Here is a 19,504-nt window from a genome sequence, read left to right on the forward strand (position 1 = left end):
TATGCAGTTGTTCAAATCCTGTTTGAGGTGAGCACTTGGGACACAGGCAAAGCTGTACAATGTGTGAGTGGACTACCATGGAGGGCACAACCCCCCTCTTAGAAAGAAAGAAAGAAAGAAAGAAAGAAAGAAAGAAAGAAAGAAAGAAAGAAAGAAAGAAAGAAAAGAAAAGAAAAAAGAGAAGAGGAGAAGAGAAGAGAAGAGAAGAGAAGAGAAGAGAAGAGAAGAGAAGAGAAGAGAAGAGAAGAGAAGAGAAAAAACAACACACACATACATAGCAAAGGGACCTGGTCATTAAATCTGTAACAGTGACTCTCTGTGAACAAGGATATCATAAGTGATTTATATCTTAATCCTTGTGTTTTCCTGTATTTTTCAAATCTTCTGCAACAAACCTCTACTATTGAGGGGGGAAAATGTAAAAGAATAGGTTTTGGTGGAGAGCTAAAAACGAAAGCCTAGCAACACACTTGTGATGATCCTGCACAGGGAGAGAGGGAGATATAAATATCTAACACCTAACACCCCCCACAAATGGGGCACACTGCAGCTGGAGGCTGGCTCCCACTCTGCATCCCGAAGCAGGTAGGAGTCTGTGGGGTGTGAGGCCGAGCCACAGGGAATGAGGTGAGTGGCTGGTAGCTCCCAAGGGTGCCTTGGCGGCTCCTGCCCATTTTCCCCAAAGCTTCATCCAACTGAGAGTGTATTTTAATGCTGCCTAAGTACACACACATACTGCAGGAGATACAGACACAGTAACTGTTAGTTTGCACACTCGACATTTGACTCCCACATTTACTGTTTTTCTTCCTCTTCATTCCCTCCTGCATCTCCAATCTTCCATCTGGGATAATTTCCTTTTGCCTGAAAACACCCTATAGAGTTGCTTTTACAGTGGACCTTTTATTGCTGAAATTTGTTTCAGTTTATCTGAAAAAATCCTCAATTTGCCTTCATTCTCAGTAGATTTTTGGTTGGGTAAAGAATTCAAGGTTGGCAGATACTTTCAGCAGCAGATGACAGATCTGGACATCACTGTCTTCCACTTTTCATTCTGGCTGTTGAGAAGTCAGTTGTTGATCTAATGGTCGCTCCTCTGAGGGTGACTTGTCTTTTTACCCCTCTGTCTGCTTTTAACATCTTCTTGCGGTCTTTGTCTCTCTGTAGTTGCACTGTACCAGGTCTCCATGTGTATGGAGAGATGAGCCTGCCTCTTGACAGTGGCCTCGGGTAACCCGATTGGCAATGTAGCAGTCAGCTGCTCAGCAGGAAAGGCTTGGAAGGCTGGCTGATACCCATTCTAGAAGTTCTAGAATGCTCGATCCCTGGTGAAAGATGTCTAGGATCAGGATGTTCTTTTCAGTAGCAAAGCTATTGCCCAGAGCCTGAAGTCTGCCAGTGCTGCCTGGCTAACCAGCTGTTCCCTATTCTTTTTGACTCCCCATAAACACACACAATAACATGGGGCAAGGCCCTTCTCCTGGGACGCTTCCAGTGGCCGTAGCCACCTGGCCTGGAGCTAACACCCAGCGAGGGTTGGGACAGGTGCTTCTCCTAATGGTCCTCTGCCTCCATGTTTCTCCAATGAGCTCCACTGTAGGCCTGCACTGTGTGTCATCTGTGGTATGGGTCATTCCTGGCTTGGTTAGCAGCAGGATTCATTTCATTTAATCTGTTTGGAAATAGTTGAGTTTGATGACTTTCATGGTTTGGAAAACTATCAGTCTAACTATCTCAATGTATTTCTTTTGTCCCACTCTCCCTCTCTCTTCCTGGTGTTCCTGGTAAATGTATGTTAGGTGTTCTCACCATATCCTATCCTATCTTCCGTTTCCTTGGTTATGTTGGTGGTGGTGGTGCCTGTCAGTGCTTTATGCTGGGTGGTTTCATCTCACTTGTTTTACTAGTTCTCTTCCTGGCTGTTTCCATTCTGTCTTTAAACCCTTGTTTACCCATTAGGTTCTAGAATTTTGTAGCTTTCTGTCTAGAATTTACACTCAACTCTACAATATGCCATGCCACTTTTTACAGTTTCTAGTTGCCTGCGGAATTCTTCATGTCTTGGACATAATGTGCACAGTTGTTGAAGACTGTGTCTCCTTGATTCCCACTGCCCAGAGTTTCTAAAGGGATGTCTCTCTGGTCCATGATTTCTGCTAATTCTCAAGTATTGTTTTGACTTGTGTCCCTGGTTATCTTTTATTGTATGCTAGACATCATATTTGTAAATTATTATAGAATAATTTAAAGCTTAAGGTATTGTCTTTCTCCAGGGAAGATTTTATTTGCAATGCTGAGCAACTCAAGACATAAGAAAACCCAGGCTGTCTTAATCCACGTTGCAATTGTGAAGTCCTCTGGGGTATCCCAGACTGACTTACTCTCAGCTCATCCTTATTCTTGGGTGGGCTGGACCCCAGAATGGAGAGTGGCCTGCCTGGGGCCCCAGTCTTGGCCTGCCTTGGGTTTGACTTTTGTTCCCCTGCCCCAGGAGGCACACTTAGCCCAGTCTCTCAGGACCTCCCTCCCTCCACAGCAGGAGGCACCCTGATGTGTGGCTCATCTCTCTGGGTTCCCACTCTCTCCTGCCTGTCAGCCCTGACAGTTGCTTACTCTCTTGATGTTTGTATTTGTCTAGATTTGTTAGTTATTTTCATCAGAAAGGTAGATCTGTAGCTCACCCTTGCTGTATGTGGAAATTCTTCCTATGTATATGAAATAGGATGCCAATTGAGAGTGGCCGTCCTTCTCTTATTCCTGATTTTTAGCATGAATGCCTCCCGGGTATACTCTCATCAGGTTAAGATGCTGCCTTCTGAGCCAATATATCTATTTTATCATACTAAAGAAGTATTTATTCATTTAATTGACTGAATAAAATATAAATAAAATGCATCCCCATTCTAGGGAGCTCATAGCCCAGTGGATGAGGCCGGGCTATAATGAACTGTTGCTTCTACATCCGGTTATAGCACAGACGTGACCATTTCTTCCCATCTCCACACATGCCACCTGCCTGACTGCTGTTGGCTCCCACATGGCTCCCTACTTCCACTTCTACTGCCCCAAACCTGGTCTTCATACAGCAGCCTGAGTGCACTTTTCATTTCTCTTCTACACATACAAGAAATCAGTAGTAGAATGATGGTACCCAGTACACTTTCCTCTATAGTCAATGGTTATTAACATCTTGTCCTATTTTCTTTCACTTCTCCAATCACTGGAAGGTGAGTTGAAGACATTGTCACACTCTACCCCGCAGTACTTCAGATGTCTCCAAAACTAAAGGCCACAATACTATTTTCATGTAACTATCTAACAACACCTAAAATCAATCAGTCCTGAGTGAAATTTCCAAATGGCTCCAATGTGTCTTTTAAGTTTTTTAAAATAAGGATCAAATCAAGGGTCATGCATTGCACTTGGTTGTCATAATTTTTTTTTTTTTATAGATAGTCCCCCTATGCTGTTGTTTTTAAAATGACATTGGCCTTCTAAAGCATCAAGGCCCGTTTCTTGTGAAAAGTCCTCCCTTGTGCATTTGACTGCCTCCTGGTGGTGTGCTTTTACTTATTCTCGTATCCCCTGCATTTTGTCACCTGGAAGATAGGCATGTGGCTACACTGCCCCATATGTTAGCCACATGTGGCTATCAAGCATTTGAAAGGTAATAACTCTGAATTGAGTTGTGCTTTAAGTGTAAAATACACACCAGATTTCAAATACTTAGTACAAAATAATGTAAAATATTTTATTATGTGGATACTGGTTACATGTAGAAATAATATTTGGATATATTGGGTTAAACAAAAATTATTAAAAGCAGTTTTTTACTTTTTAAAAGTTACATATGTGAGTCACATATTTTATTGGATGGCTTTGGTGGGGAGGTCAGCTAGATTCCATCAAGCCCGTAGGAAGGGGGCTTCACAGGCGGGATTTGTCCTGGAGTCAGTTGCCCTCAGTGGGGCTGGGGCTGGTCACTCAGTAAAGGTGGTAGCTGCCAGATTTCTCCAATGCAAAGGCACATTTTTCTCTATAATTAGTAAGTCCTTTGTGGTGGTTCCCTATAGTTCTCTGGAACTCCTCTCTGAGGAAGAGCTTTCCTCCCCCATACCACAACCACCACCTCCTTTCCTTTTCTTCTCTGAATCTTAAAAATTATATGTTGTAACCAGTTTCATCATTATTCTTTTGTTGAAGCTTGAATTGTCCCCAGTACAACAGAAGCCCCGTCGAGCTAGCTCCTGTGTCCCTTTGCCATGACCCATCATTTCTTGAGCACTTTCTTATTTAATGTCACAACAAGATGTTCCCAGCCCAACCCTCCCTCCTCAAACCTGGAATCAGCGACTTCTCTAAGGAGCCCTGACTCCTTTTAGTAGAAAACGGTATTTACAAACCAAGAGCTGGGTGCCAGGTATGCTCATCGCTGTGGGGGTGTCATTGCTTCTGGGCCTTTCAGAGCACAGAGCTGGGGAATTAGGAACTTCTATCTCAGTTCAATTCTTTAATTCCTTTTTATTGTAGTAAAATACACAGAACATAAAATTGACCATCTTAATCATTCTTAGTAGACAGTTCAGTGGCAGTAGGTACATGCACATTATGCACCTGACTCAAATTTGTACTGCAAGATTTTGATGTCTTTAAAATGCATCTCACAAAGAATGTAAAGTCAGAGTACCTCTAATTTTTCCCTGTGATCCTGTTTCTTTCTTGTCTACTTCATTTTTGTCCTTGGCTGATTTCACTCCTCTTCTCTATCACCCCTGACTATACTTTTGGTCATAGGCTCTACCTCTCGGAACCTGGGTAATTTAGTATCCATGAATGAGATTGAAGATCTTCTTCAGTATCTGTCCTTGGTTCACTCATCTCTCATTCCATATCTTCATGCTAACTCCCCATTATTCAGATAGTTAGGATTAGAGGAGGTCAAGAGGGTGGACCCCCATGACTGGGTTAGTAGTGCCCTTGTAGGAGTCATGAGAGAGCTTGCTTCCCCTCTCTGCTCTCTGCCTTGTGAGGACAGAACTGTGGGAGATGCAATTCTGTTGTTTATAAGCTTCCTGGTTCAGGTGTTCTGCTACAGCAGCCCAGATGGACAGTGCCCTGGTTATTGGTAGTTGTGTGACTAGACTAAAAACATCAGAAAGGCTATGACCATGTCTGTGATTCACTGCTAAAAGCTTCAGCCCAGGGAGGGAATCTTCACCTGCCCTTGGGAGGAGGCTCAGGAAGACTTCTTTAGGATATCTGGCCAGCATTGACTGCTGTATTAATAAATGAGGTCTAGGTGAGGTGCAATACTCCTTCCTCTAGGAGAGCTATGTTCTTTCCTGAGCAAAGACTCCAAAGTCCAGTCGTTTCCTCATTAGATGATCAAGACTGAAAATTTCTATTTCCTATTTAAAACCATGACTTAAGGAACTACTGGGCCATGACACATGACAAACAGATGCACAGTACCCCCAGCACACACAGCAGGCTCTCCGCAGGGCTCCTCTTCCGTGGAGAAGGGAAAGAAATGTGTCCTAATTCAAAGAACTTCACCCACACTCAGCTGCCTGCAGTTAAGAGGAATAGCACAATGGAGCAGAAGAGAAAGAGGCCAGAGCCTGCTGCACCAGAGGTCCTCTGAGATGGGCTTAATTCAGAGTCGGGATCTAAGAGAAGAGATGTCAAGATCTTGAGATGTCAAAGAATGAGCCACAGTGAAACTTTTCTTACTCCACATGCCTCACTTTGTAGATGATAAACCACAGAGCCAGGAGGAGAGGTGGCATGAAATCACATGTTGTGCCTGCATCACCACGTCCTGAAACTGATGCTCTAGGTAAGGTGAGCACTAAGGGGAAACTGAGTTAGCAACTCAAACGTAGTACACTCACGATTCAATAAGAACCTAAGACAGGACAAGCAAAGATTAGACTAACCAGGATTGGTAAGAACCCATGGAAACAGGACTTCCAAAAACTGCTACTTATAATAAATTATTAATCACTTTTCTGAAGAGGAATGTGTAATTTGGCAGCATCCATCAAAAGATTTAAGTACACAAACCATCTGACTTAGCATATACTTAAAGAGTGCTGCCCTAGGGACATTCTTAGATAAACATTCTAAGACACATGGAGACATAGAGATGTCATTGAAGCAATATTAATATCACAAAGATGAAACAGCATAAATGTCCAACAATAAGGCATTGGTAGAAATATTCATACTTTTATATACTAGGATAATGCCAAAAAGCCATTAAAAATGACATGTTCAGGAGGATGTGGAGAAACAGGAACCCTGTGCAGTGTTGGTGGGAATGCAAACTGGTGCAGCCGCTGTGGAAAACAGTATGGTAGTTCCTCAAAAAAATTAAAGATGGAACTACCCTACGACCCTGTGATTCCACTTCTGGGTATTTACCCAAAAGGATTGGAAGCAGGGTCTCAGAGAGACATTTGTACACTGTACACAGAACCACGATTCACAATAGTTAAGAGGTGGAAGCAATCAAAGCACCCACCAACAGATAATTGGATAAACACAATGTGGCCCATCCACACAGTGGAACATTATTCAGCCTTAAACAGGAAGGATGTTCTGACACCTGCTATAACGTGGATGAACCTTGAGGACATTATGCTGAGCAAAATAAGCCAGTCACAAAAGAACAAATACTGTATGATTCCATTTATGTGAGCTTGGGGACTCAAATCCAAAGAAACAGATAGTAGATGGTGGGTGCCAGGGGCTAGGGGGAGGGTGGATGGTTAGTGTTTAATGGGGACAGAGTGGCAGATTCACAAGGTCAGTTCTGGAGACAGATGGTGGGGACGGCTACACGACAATGTGAATGTACTTAATGCCATGGAACTGGACACTTACCAATGTTGAGAGGGTACATTTTGTGTATGTCTGACCACAGGAAAAATAAAGAAATAAAATAAAGAAAATACTTTAAAAATAAAGAAAAATATTTTGTTTCTAGTGAAATTCTTCACCAAAATAAAAACCTAGTTTTTGGTAAAACTAGCAAGAACTGTTAGATGTTTTTGGTGGGAAGGGGAAATTTTAAAAAAAAATTTTTTATTTAAAAAATAAAATAAAATAAAATAAAATAAAATAAAAAATAAAAATTTTTTATCTATTTATGATAGTCACACAGAGAGAGAGAGAGAGGCAGAGACACAGGCAGAGGGAGAAGCAGGCTCCATGCACCGGGAGCCCGACGTGGGATTCGATCCCGGGTCTCCAGGATCGCGCCCTGGGCCAAAGGCAGGTGCCAAACCGCTACGCCACCCAGGGATCCCTGGAAATTTTTAAAAATTTTCACAAAAGCAATTTATTCACATGGGTGTATAATATATATTCTTTTAAAATGCCCATGCAAAAAAAATATAAATAAAATAAAATGCCCATGCACCTTTTTTTTAGTATGTAATTGTGCTTTATTTGGGGAAAGCAGATAATTCTCACAATGCAATGTTTATCCCACTGGTATACCGACTTGGTCCAAAGGAAAAGTCAGACACAGTGCTTGTAAAGAAAACAGCATTCCTCTGCCCCACTGCTGCCCATACCAGGGGGAAAGCTTGCCAGACAGAGCCGCTTTTAATCCCTTCAGCTCTTTCTTGTAAGGTTCACACAAACTGTTCATACACTTTAATCAAGGGATTCACTGCTACCTTAAAAACATTATCACGAACCCTAAAAAAAATAAACAAACATTATCACATATGTGCCCAAAGATGTAGGTACAGGGATGTCCAACCCATGGGTGTTTATAATAACAAGAAAGCTAGAAGCAACAATTGTTTGGATGGTTTGATAAACAATGGCCCTAAATATGCCCCAAAAGATTAAGGAGCCAGATATATTTAAATGACATGGCAAAACGATAAATAAATAAAATAAATAAATAAATAAATAAATAAATAAATGACATGGCAAGAGATAAGTAACTACAGATGATAGAAATATAGAATAAAATGCTGATAGGAATTATCTTTGGACAGTGGGTGATATTAAAGATGAGTTTTTCATTGTGTATTCTATTTTCAAAACTCTCCTCAATAAATACATGCTTGCTTATAACCAGAGCGGGGGGCAATGGCATAGCAATACATCAAAGTCCCAGCTTGTAAAATCCTTTCCCAGATTCACTGTATCAGTCAGGATGCTTCCCTCAGGCCCGGGACGGCTCAGCTCAGACAAGCTGAAGCAGGACAGAGGACTGACTCCTGGACATCCTTCCCGGCCAGAGCTCTGCAGGCTAGCACCCTCCACCCCATGGAGACCCAGCAGGAATGAGGTGCACAGCACACCACTGCCCTTGTGTCCACATTGATAACCGAGGGTCTTCAAGGCCTCGGAATATAAACAGGTGGCAGGAATAAAGGTGATTTGGATTTTCTTTGAAACTTCCTGCAGTGTTTACCATAAGCATGCATTACTTTTCCACAATTACTAACCTATTTACTGAACGGGTAGCACCTACCAAATGCTGTACCCTCATCCAGGTTCAGAGCACACTCCGATCGACTTCTGCTGGTCTCACAGGACATGGCTGGAGGTGCTTCCTCCGAAGCACGCTGTGTGCCAGGCTGCCGTGAACATGGGTGGAGACCCAACTTTAGAAATGCTACCATGTCAACGGCACTCCTGGAAGCACTCTTGGGTGCAGGTGTCTGCCCAGGGACACGTGACGGTGTGACAGCAACACTGAATCCAGGCACATGGGTGACCCTGGCTCACTTTCCTTTGGCCATATCATGACATCCAGATCAAGTTCTTGCTGTTTGGTTAAAGTCACCAAGGTCTGGCCCCTGGCTTCTCACCCAGCTCCTGCTGAAAGCCTTGTGCATGTGGACACAGGAAAAAGCCCCAGTTCTGCGTCTCAGGGCCACCAGTCGGCCAGTGACATGGCCACCTCTCCACAGAAGTCTGCAGCCCCCCATGGTCCTCCCATGCCCGTGGGTGCGAGCACCCTCTCCCCAAGCAACAGAGCCCACGTTCCCACCATGGCTAAGGGGCTTCACCTTCCTCTTCGGGAAGTCATGCCCAAGGGAAAGAGTTACTAGAAGGCACCACATAGCCCTGGAGGCTCACAAGCCACCACAGGTGGGGGGAGCAGCCATGGAGGGCCAACCCCTGGCCCTGGAGTGCCAGACACACCCTCTTTCAGCACATACATAGGAATATCACAAAGACATGCACACAGGAAGATGCACACATCTGGCAGGAGAATCTTGGGGAGTGAGCAGATGTCAATGTGAGTGCCAATGACACTTGGCACAATTACCTTCTGACACAGGGGCCATGTGGAGAGTGGGGACCCACCTGCCTCCCTCCCACCTCCATGAGCACCCGAGGACACTCTGGGGTGAGGAACAGGACCCTTGGCTCCAGACACTGTTGGGCTGACACTCAAGCCCACTCTTCCCCCCTCCTCAAGGGCACACGTGGCACTTGGGTCCCAGCCACAAGATGTCCACACCCGGGGATTCTGGGCATTAGGGTGGTCCTCAAGTGTCTTCTTCTTCAGTCCAGCCTTGGTGAAAACACGATTCAGGTATGAGTTTAGAGAAATCTGCAGACTCATAAGGCTTGTGTTAAGCTGTGTCACATGTTTATTGCCATTCACAGATAAGATGGATCACTGAGCATGTGCTCCTTGGCGATGGGGTCTGGCTCTGCAGTGAGTAGTCACAGCCTTGGGGGCAGCTCTTCCTTTTCGCTGGGGCCACTGCTAATGCAGCCCTGCAACACGGCAGAGCGGCGGGTCAGTCACTTACCTAATGCAAGCCGGCTCCACTTTCTTGTGCTAGATACGAGGGTTTACAAGCACAGGGTGGGGGCACTGATGTTAGCCTGAGTTCCACATGTCCTCTTATGCTCTTCATGGTACAGAGGATGCTCAGTTCACACACACACACACACACACACACACACACACACACACACAGACACACACACACACCCAGCATCTCAGGTTCACTTTTTTGTACATTCAATCCAATTACATGACCCAGGCTGAGTGCTGAAAGGGAATGAGGCCCAGGCTCTTCCCATCAGCACCACTGTGGCATGGAGCGGCCCATCCTGCACCGTGACATTCCACAGCAGGTGTCCCTGACCAGCTCCCCTTGCACCAGGTAGGCCTCAGTGTGGAGTGTGTCCAGGAAGGACTTCCTGTGCATGGATAGATCAGCTGCTCAGGAGAACCCCTACCCTAATTCACACTTTGCCCCCGTTCTCTGAGAAAATGTGGTCACAGTGGATGCACTCTGATGACCTTTCCCACCAAAAGCTTGTTTTTCATACTGAACAAAGATGGATTCAAATGTTAGTGGACAACCTCTGAACAGACAGGGTACAAAGCAGGGTGATTCACTCGTCCAAGGAGAAAAACCTCACTAGGAGAAAAACTTTTAAATACAATACTACCCTAGGAAGTCTCTCAGTGTCACTCTTCCACGTTCTGTATGAGAGCAGGCCAGCCAGCAAGGTAGCAGCAACAAAGTCAGCAGGAAGATGGAGAGCTACATGAGCTGTTCCACGACCATTCTACACCACACTCATTTCTGAGCACGCATATGTGCCTCCTCACTGAGGGAGGAATCTGAGTGTTGGTGAATCAAAACAATCTTCATACCAACAGCAAAACGACACAGTGAAGATTTTTCTGGAGGGGCTCAAATTGCACCATATGGCTAGAGCTCTTAAATTATGTGAAATGTCTTAATAAGAAAGCTGACAAAACAAAGTTTTTTACCTTGGTGAAATATTTCTTCTCTTTTAAAACATCCCATTAAAAAAAAAAAACTCAAAGTAATAAAATGCTTATTACTCTTACCCCTCTCCTGAGGAGTCTGTAGAAGAAGCCTCTCTTCTTTTTGGGAACCTGGTAATGCATTTTCTCTTCTAGATTCAACACCGTGTTTTCATCAAACTCATCTTTGTTGATGTCATTAAAACAACCTGATTCAATCATCTGTGTCCATACAAGAGTAGGACAGAGAAGAGGAGACCCCGTGAGGTCAGTCAGCCATTTCCCACCCTGTAACCAGCTCAGCACATGGGCCTCTCCAGTTCCCATCCTCTTTCCTGCTTGCTGACCTCCGCTCAGGATAGGGAAGACGGCCTCCCCCTCCTCCCTCTGAGAGGACCCCCAGAGCAGGTAAGGACCAGATGCTAGCAAGGCCCGCTTTGGAAGTGGGACCAGGATGGCCAATTGTCCCCCTCCTGTACATGGACCAGGGCAGCTGCCTTGCATCATCTTACCTCCAAACACACACACACACACACACACACACACACACACACACACACACACAGATTTTTTTTCTCCTGGCATCATACCCAGTATAAACCGTCAGTACCTCATTCTGCCAGGGGATGGAGACACACCCTGTAGCAAATTGACCATAGAACATGTCATCATTGGTGTCCAGGTAGACTCCTCTCACGGTAGAGAACTGCTCTATATCCAGTATGTCCTTACAGTAAACGGCTTGTGGCTGTGCACCGAGAACAAAGAGATGTGAGCCTCTGAAAGCCCTGGAATGGTTCTTAGTCTCCTTAATTACTAAGAACACAGTGCGTGTGAAATCAATGCACATCTGCGGTATCTAAAGCCCTTCCCTCCCTCTAGGGAGCTCTCATCAGTCACAGGCCCCCTGGCCACCGTCTGGTCTGCAAACCTCCCGAGGCTCCCATCCTTGCCTTTCCTGCAGTGGAAGATGGGTGATGGGCAGAGGCAGGGATGAAGAGGGGCCATGCAACATGGAGTCCCGCCTCTGCCTCCAACCCTTGGCTTCCTTCATGTGAAGCATCCCACACAAAGTCTAAGTGAACAACTGCAGGTCTTGCTTCTCAACTTCCTGTCAGAGCTCATCTAGTGGCTTCCAGTTGCTCCTCCTCTGGGACAAGAGCCCCGGCCTACAGCGCTCCCCACCCTGGCACTGTGGCCATGGGATGCAAGCCAGCAGAGCGTGGCCATCCTGGGCCTTGCCCTCCTCCAAAGCAGCCCCTGCACTCCTGGAAATTAGAACAGCTACTGGCCAAATCATGGTCATGCAAGAGGTGCCTGGCACTTCTGAGTAACGTCCTCCCTGCATGCCATACGATCAAAGCAGAGACATTCCGTAGGCCGCTGGGCAACACACCTCAGAGCAGCCGTTACCCATTCAGTCCCCACACAGCGGGGATGTGGAAGCAAGTAGGCCACAGTCAGAGGGTGGCCCAGAAGAAGGTCAGGACTGTGCCCAGGCTGAAGGGCCACCCCCACCCCCACCCTTATTCCCACCTTGGAAAGAACTGCCTGACCTGTTAGCCCAGGGCCTCCCATCAGCTGGCCCTCACAGCTCCTCTGGTTACATCCAGGAGAATACCCCAAATGTCAGCTCAGAGCCTGCACCTGGCAGGCTCTGGCCCAAGTCTCTTGAGCACAGCAAGGGGTGTGACACTGCTCCCTAGGGAAGACTGCCTTCCTGCTCCTTGCAGACCCGATGGCCCATCTCCAGTCCCTGTGGTCCACAACCATAGTCCAATGGTTGGCTCAGTTTGTCACTTGTTTCGCTGCCCGCATCTGCAGGCTGGAGCGAGGTCCATAGTGGCAAGACTGCTTTTTTGATCTCCCTATGGCCTTAATACTGCCACCTGCATCTAGCACGTAATGTGTGAACTTGTTCACAGGAAGGAGGTGCTACTACCACATACGGGGATATGAAAACATAATAAGTCTCGACGGTACAACTAAAAACACATTAATTGTATGCCTCCCTTCCACCATGTCCTGCAGAATTCTCTTATCTTCACATCTCTTTGATGTGCTGGTAGCAGACTGTCAAGGAGAGGGTCCAGACTGTTCTCCGTCCATTCCTGCTTTCCTTAACAGACTCGGACATGAGCCAGACCCTGTGTAGAGCCCTGGGGCACACCCCCTGAAGCGGCCTACAAAGCAAGCCCATAAGGAGGCTTGGCCAACTTCCAGGGCTCCAGGCATGGAGCCAGGACCTTGGAGACACAGGGAGAGCAAGGGCTTCCCAGACTAAAAGGCGGGCATGCTGGCACAAACACGAGAAAGGGGACACAGCCACAGGGAAGGTCTTGGGCGGTGCTGAAGTTCTGAGCAGTGCAGAGCCAGAGTCAGCTGCTGGGAAGGCCTGTAGGGATCTGTGAGGACAGCTTGGTGAGTGGCCAGGGGCTGGAGGGGACCAAGGTGGGTGGGTGGGGCATTCCATGCAGAAGCACAGCGGGACTGTACCACTGATCCTGTATCTGCTGGGAAGTCACTGTGTTCCTGGACCCCTTGTCTTGGGACGCTCTGCTCCTCTCTAGGCAACATACTCACATCAGGGCAGAATGGAGGATCTAACATATTCGCTTCCAGTCTCTTGAAGTTAATGTCCTTGAACACGGGGTGTCCTTTTACCTCCACTGCTCCAGCCTTGCAGCCTAGTCGATGTTTGGGATTCTTGGTGAGTAACTGTCCAAGGGGCAGAAACGGAGTCAAAAGAAGAGAGAACTTGGAAGTCTCCATAATAACAAGCAAAGAATTAGGGGTGGCAAAGAGCACATCCACCTAAACAAAGTTGCTGCAATTTCAACTTTTCAACCAAACCTCCTTAATTCAGATTTCACAAATTTAGAACATATGATGCTTTCAAAAGGAGTAGAAACTAATAACAGCCTTTGAGCTACCAATAAATAGTCGGCTAAGTAAATCCTTCAGGAAAAAATTGTAACCATGTAAAAATTAGGAGACTTTTTAAAAAGAAATAGGAACTGTCAAAAACTTCACAGATACCATTTTAATGCAGTCATGTTTATAATTAGAAACTATCTTAATCTGTTCATTAAATAGATCACTAAGGAGCTCAGATGAGGCAAAAATTTGGCAAACTGAGTTCTAGAAGTTGTATATTCTTAAAATGAGTAGACAGCATCTCTTTCAAAAGTTTTCCTTACTCATATATTCATAATTTTCACCATATAGGCCTTCCCCCACAATAATCATCAGTCAGAAAAGTTTAGCTGGGCTCAAAGCCACACAAAACAGGTCTGGCTCTACAGTATGGCTGGTGCCTGCCCCATACACAAGGTTTCACCACAACGCAGCCCAGCCCATGACTTCGGCTATGTCTGGTGCTGCTCTTGCAGTACGGTGGTGGAGCTGACCAGCCATGTGAGGGACCCACAAAGCCTAAGAACTACTTACTATCTGGCCCCCCACGGAAAAGTTTGCCAACCCTGGCCTAGCCTCACCACCAGCACCCGCCGCTTTTCTGAAGAGAAACCAAAGTCCCAGGCAAAGGGCCAAGCACACTTTGCGTTGGGCTGATGTGCACTGGCCTGCACACCCTGCAGCCCTGGCTGCATGAACTCTGGATGTAGCACACATTGACCTGTGTGTGCCTATGGCCTGCACACATGCCATGCCCTCTGTCTAGAAGACCCTTTGCCTGGCTGACTAGGTTTCCAGCTCCCTGCCTCGGAGCATGCTTCCTTCGGACACCTGTCACTCCTGACATGACATCAATACTAGTCTCTCCTGCTGGACACAAGCCCCCAGAGGCAGGGCCACAGGAACTCCTGCTCACTGCGATAGCCCCAGCACATAGCCAGGGCAAGGGCTCAACAAGATTTGCTCAGTGCAGTTATTCTTGGCAATGCTTTGTTAATTAAAAGCAGATCTGAAAATTCAGTGTGATGTCAAATATAGTCCCTATGTCTCCAGGGTTCCACGACTCCATCATCGAGTCTGCTGTCGACACATACCCATCAGATGGCCTTGGGCTTGTGGTCAGAAAGCCTGGGTTCAAGTTCTCCACTGTCATCCCACTATGGGATGTCAAATAAAATTTTTAGGGGCACCTGGGTGGTTCTGTGGGTTAAGCTGCCAACTCTTAATTTTGGCTCAGGTCATGATCTCAGGGTTGTGGGATCGAGCCCTACGTCAGGCTCTGGGCTCAGCGGGGAGTCTGCTTGGGATTCTCTCTCTCCCTCTCCCTCTGCTCTTCCACCTGCTCATGCTCTCTCTCTCTCTCTCTAAAATAAATAAATAAAACTTATTTTAAAAATCAAACTCTTAATTTTTCAACTGTGAGGCTAAGAAAACACCTTAGAAGTCCACTCTCAGGATCAGATGAGGTAATATATGAGAGCTTTCAAAACCAGACAGGTGTCCACATGTCAGGCGCTACTCTGGACACCTGTTTAGGTCAGTGTAAAAATCTGGCACTTCCTCAGCCCTTCCTTCTGCTCCATCGAACACAAGTGCAATACTCTGACCTCACATCACATCTCGCTCACTCACTGGGCATGGATGTAGTATGCTGGAGGCAGGTAGAGGGCGAAGAGCCTGCAGCCCCCCTGCGAGTGCGCTCAGCACTGGGGCCCCGCCCACCATCTCTGTCCCCATGGGTGCTGTCCTCTCCAAACCCCCACCCTGCTGCTTCCTGAGATGCCCTCTTCTGTAATCCCTGTTTGCTGGGATTGAACCCTGGCTCCAAGAAGCAGCTGTCTCTGCTCACAGGAGCTACTGAGGATTTGTGCATCACTAGGCACGTCACACACGCTTGTGCACTGCCTCTTCTGGCAAGCCTATGAGGGAGAATTTATCACCATCCACAGGTCAGACACGAGAAACCAGAGACTGGACAGGTAAGCCCAGTATGGGGAGCCTAGACGATCTCCAAGCCAGAGCTCGAAGTCCCAACCCTGGTTCTCATTAAGGCACTGCCTTCCTTCTCCAGGACCACAGCAGCACACAGCATTTCTCCATCCTGAACACCCTTGAGGCCTTGTTTCTCTCTTGTTCATGGCACCCATCAAATTCCGCTTTTTCGCTATAGTTATTTTTTGTGTTTGTTCTAGGCCTGCCATTAAACTGTGAGCTCCTTAGGGGGCAGGCTCTACTTCTAACTTATATTTTTACACCCCTATGGCCCTTATCAGAGTGTCTGTGGGTCCCAAGCACCAGGTCAAATAGCAGCTTGGCCAGAATGCTGTTAAACACAGAGGAGCTGACTAACTGCCCGCTCCAAGCAGAACAAGCTGGCGGGAAGGAAGGCCAGGCTGCTTCCCCTGCTTGTGACAGGCCACTAATACTCATCACTCCACACATGACAACAACAGGGAAGAGAAAACAAAATCGGCATTTCCAGTCACCCACAACTCACCTAAGTTACTGACATACTCAGTCACAGGTACAGAAGTTGCTGGTTCCAGCAGGCACCCACTTGGGGACCCACGGCCCGCCTCCCCGTGACCCCCTCACTGACCCATGGCCCTCTCCCAGCCAGCCCTGCTTTCCTCTCCCTGTGCCCCAGGCTTCCTGACTCTGGGGAGGAAGAGCCACAACCCCAACAGGCAGTGCTCACACTTTGCCTCCACTGCACTGACTGCCCCTTGCCCTGAGTCCCCGCACCTGCATCCTCCTATACTCCACCTGGATTCCACCACTCATCTTTCACCCCACCTCCATCTCTGTCCCTATCTCCTCCCCGCAGTGACATGCAGACCCAGGAAAGCAGCAGGACCACGCAGCCCATCAGGTTGGGGTGTCGATCTTGCCCATGATCCCCAACAGCTAGTTAAATAGGAAAGAAACACCGGCAGACAGAAAAACCTCACTGCTCCTGAGCAACAAGATTGTTTGATCTTTAGTTTCACAGGAAGCGGGCGACCTTGGCATCAGTCTCCCCTCTCAGGGGCTCCTTTTGAAAAATCAAACCACAAACTGCTCTGCTTTGCTCCTGTCAGCTGGAAGCCCAATCACGTATTCTCCCAGGCCAGGTCACCAGGGTGGCAATTCCCATGAGTGGCTGATGCAGCAGTGGCAGCAGCTCCCCAGGTGCCAGCCCAGTGGGAACCACCCCAGCCTGAGAGGGGTTCCCTCCCACCCTCTCCAGAGCCCAACCCACCATCTTGCAGATGGACTTGGAGTCCTCAGAAAACTTCTTCGAATACTCCTCAGTGTCTTTCTTCACTCTTCGTTCCACCTCCTCTCGCTTGACTTTCTCTTTGAACTTTCTGAATGGAGAATGTCCCTGAATCATTTCATATATCAGACAGCCAAGTCCCCACCAATCAGGACTAAATGTATAGTTTTCATTATTGATAACTTCAGGAGCTACATAACAAATACAGGAAATTTAAATTAAATTTTGGCTTTAAATTTTCTTGTAATTAATTCCAAATAACACATTATAAATTTAACATTTGTTACAACATGAACCCTGGAAACATGTTAGGGAAAGAAGACAGACACAGAAGGCCCAATTCTATTTAAATAAAGCAGGCTAACTAGACAGGTCCATGGAGACAAGAAGTGGGTGAGTGGCCACAGGGCCAGGGCGAGAGGGGATGCTGATGGGCCTGGGTTCTCATCCTGGTGGGGGTAGGTGCACAGGTCTGTGTGTGTGCTAAAATCCAATCACATGTACTCTTCAGAGTGGTGGATTTCATGGTATATGACTTATATTTCAACAAGTAGGTTTCTGGAAATAGTCTGTACCATCCCCAGGGTATGAAATGAACAGCCACAGGGTAATGAACATGGGGAACCAGGGCTCTAGGGAAGACCCTGCCTCCCAATGAGGGAGCTCCCTCAGACACACAGAGCCATGCCCAACAGCACCCAAAGGGCATTGAGCCCCACAGCAGGTAACACCAGACATGGTGGCATGTGGGGTGTTACTAAAGGACTCTGCAGAGGCCCTTGGGGTCCCTCATGTCAGAGGCCACTTCTGGGTCAGTCTGGCATCGTCAGGCTGGGATCTGACCCCAGGCCAAGGCCTCCCAGTCTTGGAGGCTTTGCAATAACCAGGGAACAATGGCTTCACCAGGGGCCAGAAGGGCCAGTGTGCCCAGGGTGGTGGCAGTGGCAGAGTGAGGGGCCCTAGGTCCTGTCCTGGTTCTGCCCTCACTCAGCTGTATGACCTCTGCTGGCAGGAGGGCAGATGGGAGGACTCCTCTGCAGTCCCAACACTGGCTGAGGACAGACTTCAAACACTGCCTGTGCTCCCTCCAAGTGGTTTAGAACTTTTCTGTGTTCTGAAGGTGCAGGCATCCAGAGAGAGCACAAGGATGTGGAGGTAGCCTATCACATACCCATGTAGCCGACTGTACCCACTCTTCCTCGGATGGTCTCCCCTTCCGGAATCTCCATGGCTAAACCGAGGTCTGAGATCCGGATGTGCCCTGTGTGTGTTCAAGCACATTACACAAACCACAGGGGGCATGCTGACACATTCATGACAATAAATTGGTGGGGAAAAGTCTAAAATTACATTTAACTTATCCACTTTTAGTGAATACTACACAGAGCTCCACAAATACAATGGGAAGTTAGATTTATAGCTACTAATCAGGAAGTCCTTAACCACAATCACTTGATAAGATAGAAGCATGGTGTTTATTATTTAATTTCCTATAACTACCAGATCCGTAAATAAAACGATAATGAATAGTACATGAACTACATAATAGAAAATAAATACTTTCTGTCAGAACACCAATAGGCTTATATACAGGAACAACAGGCAAATAATAAGTTTTTCTCTAAAGAACAAATTGTAACAGCAAAATAATAAATAAGATGAAGAAAATTCACTTAAAAGACTGTTATGTGTTAATGTCTTTATATAGAAAAATTTAAATAGTTATTAAATTCAGTATGAAAATAACAAACTATGGAAAATTTTCTTTCGAGAGTCTAGAGAGATAAACCAGTCCTGGAGGCAGATACCTGCTCACCTTATTTGCCATGTGTCTCCAGCTCCTGATACAGTACCTGCATATTATAGGTGCTCAATAAATATTGAAGAAATGAATGAACCAACCAGTAAATATGTGCTCAACACTGAAAATCTGCAACATACCATTTGAGGCACTGAAGCTGCTTTAGCACATTCTACACTATGCCTTAGACAGGAAAATGGACCTTTCCCTTAGCACGCCACACTGACTCACATTACTCCCTGTGGTGGGCCCTCACCAGGGGAGGCAGGGTGCTGGAGCCCTTGGAGTGGATTCTGGAGCCATACGGCTTGGGTTTGAGTCCCAGCCCTGCCATTTACTAGCGTGTCTCAGGTTCCTGCTTTTGTATGGGAACCTTCCCTCAATAAGGTAGCTTTTTTTAAACGTATTTAAACGTATTTAACAAAACGTATTTTGTTAAGTACCAGCATGTTATGAAATTTTAAGTATCCTTTCTTATTATTCTTTAAAAAAGTGATTTTTTTAACTGAGAAATGAAAAGTAAAACTACTGACAAATTGACAAAGACTCAGTTTGAGAAGCCAGTTTGTTGGTGGGGCCACAGGGAAGCAGGTGCACACATACCCTGCCCGTGTGCATACAGACCAGTACAGCTCCATCACTCAGTACTCGGCAATGTTTCCCATCCTTCAGCCTCACACCCCTCACCAGGGGCCTACCCAAGGACACAAGGAAATAACATGTGTACAGGGCTGTATGTTGCAGCATTAACTGA

General features: G+C 46.6%; 1 protein-coding gene across 13 annotated transcripts in view; it reads right to left on the reverse strand.

Annotated features, from left to right (window-relative positions):
• Nucleotides 1-9,609: 9,609 nt before the first annotated feature.
• GRK4 (G protein-coupled receptor kinase 4) overlaps nucleotides 9,610-19,504 on the reverse strand; it is a 96,937-nt gene continuing 87,042 nt past the window's right edge. For 4 of the 13 annotated variants that reach the window (XM_035714165.2, XM_035714157.2, XM_035714160.2 and 1 more), the window contains 6 exons: nucleotides 18,121-18,210; nucleotides 16,932-17,140; nucleotides 13,271-13,492; nucleotides 11,385-11,522; nucleotides 10,859-10,996; nucleotides 9,610-9,762 (listed from right to left, as the gene is read on the reverse strand). In XM_035714165.2, the coding sequence (XP_035570058.1) occupies nucleotides 9,709-9,762; nucleotides 10,859-10,996; nucleotides 11,385-11,522; nucleotides 13,271-13,492; nucleotides 16,932-17,140; nucleotides 18,121-18,210 (851 nt within the window). In that variant the 3' untranslated portion in view covers nucleotides 9,610-9,708. Of the gene's footprint in view, nucleotides 9,827-10,858; nucleotides 10,997-11,384; nucleotides 11,523-13,270; nucleotides 13,493-16,931; nucleotides 17,141-18,120; nucleotides 18,211-18,765; nucleotides 18,803-19,504 lie in introns of all 13 variants that reach the window. The other 9 variants (XM_035714159.2, XM_035714164.2, XM_035714158.2 and 6 more) reach the window with 9 other exon arrangements.

The sequence above is a fragment of the Canis lupus genome, chromosome 3 (assembly GCF_003254725.2).
Source record: "Canis lupus dingo isolate Sandy chromosome 3, ASM325472v2, whole genome shotgun sequence".
NCBI classification, from domain to species: Eukaryota; Metazoa; Chordata; class Mammalia; order Carnivora; family Canidae; genus Canis; species Canis lupus.